At 44.8% G+C, this 8685-nt stretch overlaps 1 protein-coding gene across 1 annotated transcript; it reads left to right on the forward strand.

The window, feature by feature from the left end:
• The first annotated feature begins 308 nt into the window (after positions 1-308).
• Positions 309-7107, forward strand: LOC122554021 (EEF1A lysine methyltransferase 3-like). Its single transcript, XM_043698507.1, has 4 exons — positions 309-470; positions 596-724; positions 2870-2981; positions 5593-7107. Exons 1-4 carry the CDS (start codon positions 309-311, stop codon positions 6072-6074), a joined length of 885 nt encoding a protein of 294 aa, XP_043554442.1. The 3' UTR covers positions 6075-7107.
• Positions 7108-8685: the final 1578 nt, after the last annotated feature.

Consider the following 8685-nt stretch of genomic DNA (forward strand, 5'->3'; position numbering starts at 1 on the left):
CTGGCGGATCACAGAGGGTGCTCTCTAGCAATCGTAAAGGAACCGCTAGCGGTTGGACTGGAACGTGGCGGCCCCGTCCATAGGAGATACTTCGCCTCATCACTGTTGCTACTACCTGGCGGGCGGCGGCAATGACGGCCTTGTTTATTGCACAACAATAGGCAGCACGTGTGATTGGCTGTGGAGAGCTGTGGGACGTCCGGACTGCACGCTTGGCGCTTTCTCAATGCAAGTGGACACTATGGTCGGGCGCCCCGACCCCACGACAAACATCGGACAATCCGTTGGACAGGATGACAACTACGACGATGCAGTCCTCCGAACCTTCCAGAAACGACGCTCCATACGATGAGAGTTACTCTCCGAGCTGCTACATCACACATAATAACTTTGAGTTCTGCGGGTATAATCTGAAGATCGCCCAAATTCTGGGCGCTAATCTGGGCGTGTCGGCGTATGTCTGGGACGCTGTAAGTTTGCAGCATTGGCCGCTCGGAAGAGAGGCAGCGCCTTGTATCTCACATGAAATCAAAAGTAACGTTCCCACTCTGTCTTTTGTTCTCAGATTTCTAATAATCCTCCTCCCTCTCTTCAGAGAGTAAACATCTCCCGACAGTCCCCAGACCCTGGAGGGTCTGCTTGGGATATATTTCGAGCATACGCGTTTGAATACGAGCAATTTCGCTTCCACGCGCTTTCTTCCTCCGGGGTGGCTTCAACGCGAGTTAGAAAAGTGGTGAAACTAACGAGGCCATCTGACCCGTTGCATGCGGAGTGCTCGATATGACTTTCTTGCCGTAGCCCTCTCCTCTTGGACTTACTGATCCATGCTGCCTGCGCCTTCGCCCGGAATGCTGTTTTACCAACTGCTGGCTCAGGGGTTCACCATAGCAGGGGGAGAGGGGGATGGAGAGAGGGATGGCTGGAGATGGTGCTGTTCTCACAGTGTAGAAGCATTAGGCGAATGTCTTTGAATGACATCTCTTTGAAACCCGGTGTTTCCTCTTACAATTCTCCCCCAAACTCGGTAATAACGGTGTGTGGCGAGAGTGTGTGGTGCTGGAAAAGCACAGCATGTCAGGCAGCATCCGAGGAGCAGGAGAATTGATGTTACGCTTATGCCTGAAACATCGATTCGCCTGCTCCTCGGAAGCTACCTGACCTGCCGTGCTTTTCCAGCACCACACTCCCGATTCTGATCTCCAGCCTCTGCAGTGCTCACCTTCTCCAAATAAGGGTGTGTGCTGCAGTTTGAGCCAGAGATGCCGCTTGCTCCCAATAGTGAGTTGGATGAGGCACTTGATAGGACTCCCAATTCTTAAGTGTTGGGTGGCGCGGCAGGCTCGGCTCCTTCTTTGTCCCAAACTGTGCAGTTTCAATTCAACTTCCATTCAGAGAGGACCTGCAGGTCATAGAGTTATACAACATGGAAACACACCCTTCTGTCCAACCCGTTCACGCCCACCAGACATCTCAACCTGACCTAGTTTTATTTGCCTGCATTTGGCCCATATCCCTTCAAATCCTTTTATTTATACACCCATCCAGGTGCATTTTAAATGTTGTAATTGTATCCTTACACCATTTTACTCAGGTAGATCCTTCCATACACGCAGGTCCTTTTCAAATCTCACCTCTCACCTTAAACTTATGCCCTCTAGTTTTGGACTCCCCGACCCTAGGAAAAGGGACTTGGCTATTCACACTATCAATGCGCCTCATGATTTTAGAAAACTTTATAAGATCACCCCTCAGTCTCCCATGCTCCAGGAGAAAATGCCCCAGCCAATCCAGCCTCTCCCTTTAACACAAAACCTCGAGTTCCGGCAATCTCCTTGCAAATGGGGCGGCACAGTCGCTCAGTGGTTAGCACTGCTGCCACACAGCGCCAGGGACCAGGGTTCAATTCCCGCTTCGGGCAACTGTCAATGTGGAGTTTGCACATTCTCCCCGTGTCTGCGTGGGATTCCTCCGAGTACTCCGGTTTCCTCCCATGTGCAGGTTGGGTGAATTGGCCATGCTAAATTGCCCATATTGTTAGGTGCATTAGTCAGGGGTGAATGTAGGGGAATGGGTCTGGGTGGGTTGCTCTTCAGAGGGTCGGTACTGACTTGTTGGGCCGAAGGATCTGTTTCCACACTGTTGGAAATCTATTATAAAAAAATCTTTTCTGCACCCTACCACGTTTATGAACATCCTTCCTATAGGTGGGCGACCAGAGGTGTGCGCAGTAAACATCAAGTTAGATAGCATCTATGGTGGGAGAAGAGGGTCAATGAATTTTCATCAAAGAAAGTGGGGTGGAGCTGTTAGGAGTGAGAGAGGTACCAGGTTTCCAGCAAGGAAAGGGAGCAAGGTGGAGAATCGAACCAGAGAGAAGGCTGGTGATAGAGTTGGTGAGCTGGAGATAGGAAACATCGTGATGATGCGATTCTCCCCAATAACTTCCGCCTCGTTTTGTTTCCTTGCTATTTCAGCTATTGGTTTCAGTCTCGTTTCTTTTTCAATCGATTTCGCTTTCAGACTGAGGTCTATGGTCATTGACTCCCTATCCAGGCACTCCTCATTCCGTTCCTCGCCCTATTCCCACTTTCATTGGTCTAGTAAGACCGTCAGGAGGCGGGAACCTGTTCGTCCACAGGGCGCACACCACGCAGGGAGATTCCGCCAGGAGCATGGGGTCTGAGATTGGGCCTCGAGGGCTGAGCTGAGGCCTTCCTAGTTGGGCGGTAATGTCCGGCTGACAATCGTCCCAGGAGCCTTCCTCACTCTTTGCAAGCAATTATCTGAGAGTAGAGCTCGCCGGCTCTTTGGTATGCAGTGTCAGGTCCAAACGTTTTAAATAACTTCATTCTGATCTCTTTTACAGGGGCTGGCCCTTTGCCGGTATTTTGAAAAGAAAAACATTAACTTCAGCGGGAAGAAAGTGATTGAATTGGGATCGGGCACCGGAATCGTCGGGATTTTAGCGACGCTACTGGGTGAGTGGAGGGTAGCAGGGAATCCTGTCACTTTGTTGACGCCAAACAGGAATATGGGCGATAAAGGCCCTGGGGATCTCCAGATCGGGGGTTGTTAGGGCTCCAGCCAAGCTTGAATGAATGAATGAATGAATGAATGAATGAATGAATGAATGAATGAATGAATTTATTGTCACATGTATCTTGAAGATACAATGGAATGTGTTTTGTCACCGCAAGACGGCATCATTTTGAGTTATATTAAGGATAAAAAGAAATTACTCGAATAAGACTTCATCTTCTTATGGAGTGGATGGGTTCCGGAGATCCCGAACACTGCCTACCTTGCCGGCGGCAGCTTGGACCGTCCTTATGTTGGACTAGTTTGCATTCGAAGAATTTGTTTTCTTGGTATAACCTTTCATTTTTCGTATCATGGTCAACGAGAATGTAAATCAGGTCCGCACCAGCGACTCGTTATTGTTAACTGATTCAATTAGTTAGGCGAAGAATATTCTAGAGAGAAAAAAATCGAGCCCTGACCAGAATTTATTCCCTCAATCAATATTATCAAAACAAAGGCGTATTGTCTGGCTAGTTAATCCAGACTTACTGCATTGGACATGGTTGGGAAGAAATGAGGTTATGAACAACTAACGTCAATGCATTGAACTGCCATAACACCGGGCCCTCCAAGCAGACTGCTTTTAACACATTTGAATTTTCGCCAAATCCAGACAACAATCGTTTCATCTTCTGATCAGAGATTAAACGGAGTCCCTGAACAAATTAAAACAGCAGTACTAAACGGAGCAGGCCGTGTCCCCATAAAGCAAGACTTCAAAAAGATTCAGGATTGGACTAATGATCATTTCTAACAAGAGACAATTTCCCCTTGGTAATCGATTGCATTGCTGTCGCTGGATGTCTCACTATGAACATCCTGGATTTACCGCTGACCAGAAGCTGAACAGGACCAGCATTTGAATGCTGTGACAATACGTCCAAGTCAGAAATTTGGAATTCTGCAGGAGGTCAATCTCCTACTTACTCTCCAAACCTGTCGAGCACCTAGAAGGCATGAGTCAGGAGTATGAGAGCATATTCTCCGCTTATCTGGCTGAGCCTAGCTCCAACAATACGCGAGGAATTCGACATCCACCAGGTTAGACACCCACTCCGTCCATCACTCAAGTACAGTGGCAGCAATGCATATCTCCAGATGCATTGCCAACTCGCCTAAACCCTATTACACAGCACCTTCCAATCGTTTGGCCTCTAACACCTGGAAAGACGAAGACAGCAGACGTGTGGGAACACCACCACCTCTAAGTTTCCCACACAGCGCATCCTGAGTTGAAAGAATGCCATTGTTCCTTCACTGTCAGTGAGTCAAAATCCAGAAACTCTCTTTCCAACCGCCTTGGGTTGCCTGTACATCAAATAAACTGCAATAGTTCAAGAAGACAGCTGACCACCACCTTTTCAAGAGAAGCTGGGGGTGCGCAGGAAATGCTACCCTTGCCGGCTTAAATAAACAACGCATTACTTTGTTCTGTGTCATTTCGCGGCTGTTACAATTACAGCAATATGACTTAGTAACAATAACTGTTGAGCGTGTAAATGCACGATAGAAAGCAAAATTAAGTAAAGAGAAGATTAATTGTGTTTTGGGATTTTTGAGGTCAATGCTCACTTTGCAAAATGAAAGCATAAATGTAAACATATCAGGCATTTAAGATATCAAACCCCGGACAATCAGACCGAGCAATGGTACAGTTCCAGCAGCAGTACAAGGATATGTGACGAAAAGGAACACCTCGAAAGCAGAGAGAGGGAGGGAAGATGCAGAGATGTAGAAGGAAGACAAAGCTGAGGTCCAAAAGGTTAATGACACGGCCGCTAGTGTGATAGACAGGAGGTGAGGGTGACAGAACATAACAGGGCTGAACGATGTAGAATTCCATGCGGCATTGTAAGAGAAGGATGTGGGGATAATACACAGCAGCGCGCGGAAGGTTAACGCACGAGAATGAAAATTGTGGAACGAGCTGTTGTAGGATTGTTAAGAATTGTTAAGAATAACTGGGTAAGTCGAGGATGCTCTAAAACTTGAATTCAGGAAATCAACCTGTGCGTGTGTGCGTTTCGATGTGTGTGTGAAAACTGCTTTTTGACACAGAATAATGCAAAGACCGAGTTGTATTGAACGTTTTCACAATGTCAAACAGTGCATCAATTTACCCAAGATGTTCACTGAAAATTAAGCAAGTTTTAAGTTTTGCCGGTCCAGATGATACTCCGGATGGAGCTTCTGAGCTGCTGCACCATGAAAGTGCACAAACATTGCTATTCAGTGACCCCTTCTGGCAGAAATTCAGTACACTGCTGTATAAATTGTCATTTTCTTTCCAAGGGTGGTTTTCTTGCATCTTAATCCTGATGCATAGACAAAAAGCTTCGACCTTTTTTCTAAAGGAATGCTTTAAACCTTGCACTGTCCAGCACTGTGTGGGTTAATGCCTCGCCAGAGTTCTCCCCTCGCGTTGTTTCTTTTTGATTATGTGATCACAATGTGCAATCAATTCACGAGGGCAAAGTAAAACTAATGCGGCTCTTCTCCCCTCGTTAGGTGGCGATGTAACCATAACGGATAAACCGGAAGTCCTGAAGCAAATCGAAACAAATGCCCAAGTAAATGTTCCCAGTGCCTGCAGACATCGCTTGCAAATCCGTCCGTTGACATGGGGCGAAGATCACACGAACTTTCCTGCTGACTATGATTTTGTCTTGGGTTCAGATATTGTATACAGTTCAGTTACCTACCCGGCTCTAATGGAGACCTTTCGTTATTTCACCAGTCAAGGGGCTACAATCTATCTCTCTTCAGAATTACGAAAGAGGAACGGATCTCCTTCCTTCCATGACGAGAGTTTGCCCCAGTATTTTAACTGCCAGATTGTTGACAGGTTAGAGAACAAACATATTATTCTATACAAAATGACTAAAATCGATAAAAGTTCTGAGCATGATCTCCCAAGTAATGATAGAAATCTGCTTTTGACTGAACCCGACATTGGGGCTCAGCCAACCTCCCTATCACTCAGTAACTAAAATCCAAAAGAAACATTTAACATCTCCGCAATATTTTAAATTCATTCCTATTTCTCCGTATCGACCATCTACCAGCTGACATCATTTGTCGGGGTTCAATTGTTTTCTAAAATCTTGGCCAAATCATGATGATAGAGGGATCAAGTTGGTGAACGTTCCCATATCACCCAGGGAAAGCAGTAATGGCCACAGATTACCCCCACGTGCAGCTTCCGATGGATACTTTGAAATGGTAAATTATAGCATTCATTTCAATGAATCTGTTATTTTATGAGCTTGTCCTGCTAAAAGAGCAGACAAGTTGACGGTTTCATCAACATCGCTAATACTACTGCAAGCAACTTTAGCTCCAAAGTGCACCACTATCTCCTTTGGTCACCAGTAACACTCGTTCAAGTGATTCAAGACCATTAGCTTTGACCCTGCCAGCATCATAGGCATCACAATTAAATACTGCGGCTAGAAACGTCTGGTTTCAGGTCGATCCTACCGAGTGAGCTAAGAAACATCCTATAGCGTAGTTGTGTAGATCCTACAATTAAAGTGAACTGTATCCTGTTGTGTGGGTTATGAACTGCATCTTATATTATGGGTTGTGAGCTGTCTCCCATAGTGTGACTTGTGCTACGTGCTATAGTGTGATTAAACTATAATCTACAGTGTGGGTTATGATCTACATCCTATGGCATGGGTTGTGATCTACATCCTATAGTGTGGTTGTGAACTACATCTGACTGTGTGGGTTGTGAGCTACATCCTACAGTGTCGGCTGAACTAGTAACTATCGAAAAGCAAGTTTAGGATCCTCCATTATCCCTACGGTCATCAGTCCTCTGCTGATTACTTTCTGCGCAAAGAAATTACTTTTAAACTCAGATTGTTTAAAATAACTCTATTAATAATTATACATAAGTTGATTTTCAAGGTAAGTATGGAACCGTGTGTTGAGATTAGTATAGCTGGATGACTAACCTTTTCGGTCCTGAATTCATTGCATTAGCTAAACCCATTACTCTGGAAACGGAATCCCCTGTCCGGGACATTAGCTTTGGCAAATTAAAGTACTTGAATCTGAGAGCTTGTCCTGTTTACTTTAAATGTGTCCTTTAGGGTAACTGGATTTTGCGGCTAAAGAATAGTGTCCCTGCCTCTGAGCCTAAAATTCAATGTTTCAATCCCAATTTGGGATTGGAATACTAAGGATACAACCCGGCAAAAAGCTGCTCAGCATTTACCAGCAAACCCTCAAACATGGGCCAATGGCAGATGGTAAGAGTTTGGCCATGTGCTGGAAAGAAGGTTGCAGCCTCCACCTCCATTGTCTATAGTTCGGGCTGCCAGCATCACGCGCACTGCGAAAACACACCCGAATGCATCACTTCTTGTGGGATCTGTAACAAATACGGACATAATCGCTGTTGAAACCCCGCATAAATCGTGGGGAACCGTACGTCAACGGGTCTGGTACAGTAACCACATGTATCTAATTCAGAATTGAGATGTGGCCAATTGAGTCACTGACTAGTGTAACAGTATGCACATCGTCATTGAGAGAGAGAGAGAGACGGAAGTGCACTTTGTTTAGTGCGGGATTTTATTTTGATAGACGAAAAGTAGAGTTTGTTTTTACATATACCAGTGCTTTCGCTTAATCTCACCGAAAACTGGTGTATGTTGCTTAACTAGTAATTAACTAAGTACTTAATGTATTAAAGTTCCTTCCAGGCGATTTTAATGAAATTATACGCACAGTTTAAATCGTTTCTGCTCATACGTCGGTGATTTCTGATGAAAACTGCTGAAAAACTGGCATTATATGGCCGAGCTGAGTGATTGATAAACGGTTGATATACCGTTATTAATGGACTTCCTTAAATAGCAGCCAAATGACACACCTCTTGTCTCCATTTATATAGTCAAGTGTAAGTGCAAAAGGTTTAAATAAGCAAAATTACCACAGTTCTGCGAGATTGAAACCAACTAACCGCGCTTAATTATCTCCATCATTATAACATGTAAAATGTACCGTCTTATTTAAGCCAGGGAATTCGCAGTGACTTGGAGCCTTGAGCAATGAGTCAGTTGCTACTCGACTGATGTCAATTGCAAACTCGAATTTTCTCCTTCTAACAGTTATATTTATCAGTGACAGAATAATTAAAGTAGTAGAATATAGCAGAGCTAATTATGTCCTCATCCCTACACGTTTCCTTAAGTTGCACGAACAATAAGTGTTGAGTAACATTGAAATAGCACGTTTTTTTCATGACTTGGAGGTGCCAGTGTTGGACTGGATGGACAAAGTTAAAATCACACAACACCAAGTTATAGTCCAACATTGTTTATTTAGAAGCACCAGCTTTCGGAGCGCTGCTCCTTCATCAGGTGGTTGTGGAGGATAAGATCATGATCACAGAATTGATAGCCAAAGGAGTCCAGTGTCACTGAGATGTGATACATTAAACACTTTTAGATTAAATTTTTCATCTTTCAAAATGGTGATGCTGGACTCTTCTTTGATTTGTAAATCCCAGAACTTCTTTTAAATTACATTCGCAAGATCGCTCAGCTTTTCTCACAAGAGGTGTGAAGTCTGTTTGTGTCCCAATGT

The sequence above is a fragment of the Chiloscyllium plagiosum genome, chromosome 10 (genome assembly GCF_004010195.1).
Source record: "Chiloscyllium plagiosum isolate BGI_BamShark_2017 chromosome 10, ASM401019v2, whole genome shotgun sequence".
In the NCBI taxonomy this organism is placed as follows: domain Eukaryota; kingdom Metazoa; phylum Chordata; class Chondrichthyes; order Orectolobiformes; family Hemiscylliidae; genus Chiloscyllium; species Chiloscyllium plagiosum.

What these genes read in the sequence shown, in the direction of transcription:
- LOC122554021 (XM_043698507.1), top strand. Translation starts at nt 309, where the DNA reads ATGCAGTCCTCCGAACCTTCCAGAAACGACGCTCCATACGATGAGAGT. An exon ending in CCGGGGTGGCTTCAACGCGA is followed by an intron (nt 725 to 2,869) that starts GTTAGAAAAGTG and finishes TCTCTTTTACAG; the next exon opens with GGGCTGGCCCTTTGCCGGTA. An exon ending in GATTTTAGCGACGCTACTGG is followed by an intron (nt 2,982 to 5,592) that starts GTGAGTGGAGGG and finishes TCCCCTCGTTAG; the next exon opens with GTGGCGATGTAACCATAACG.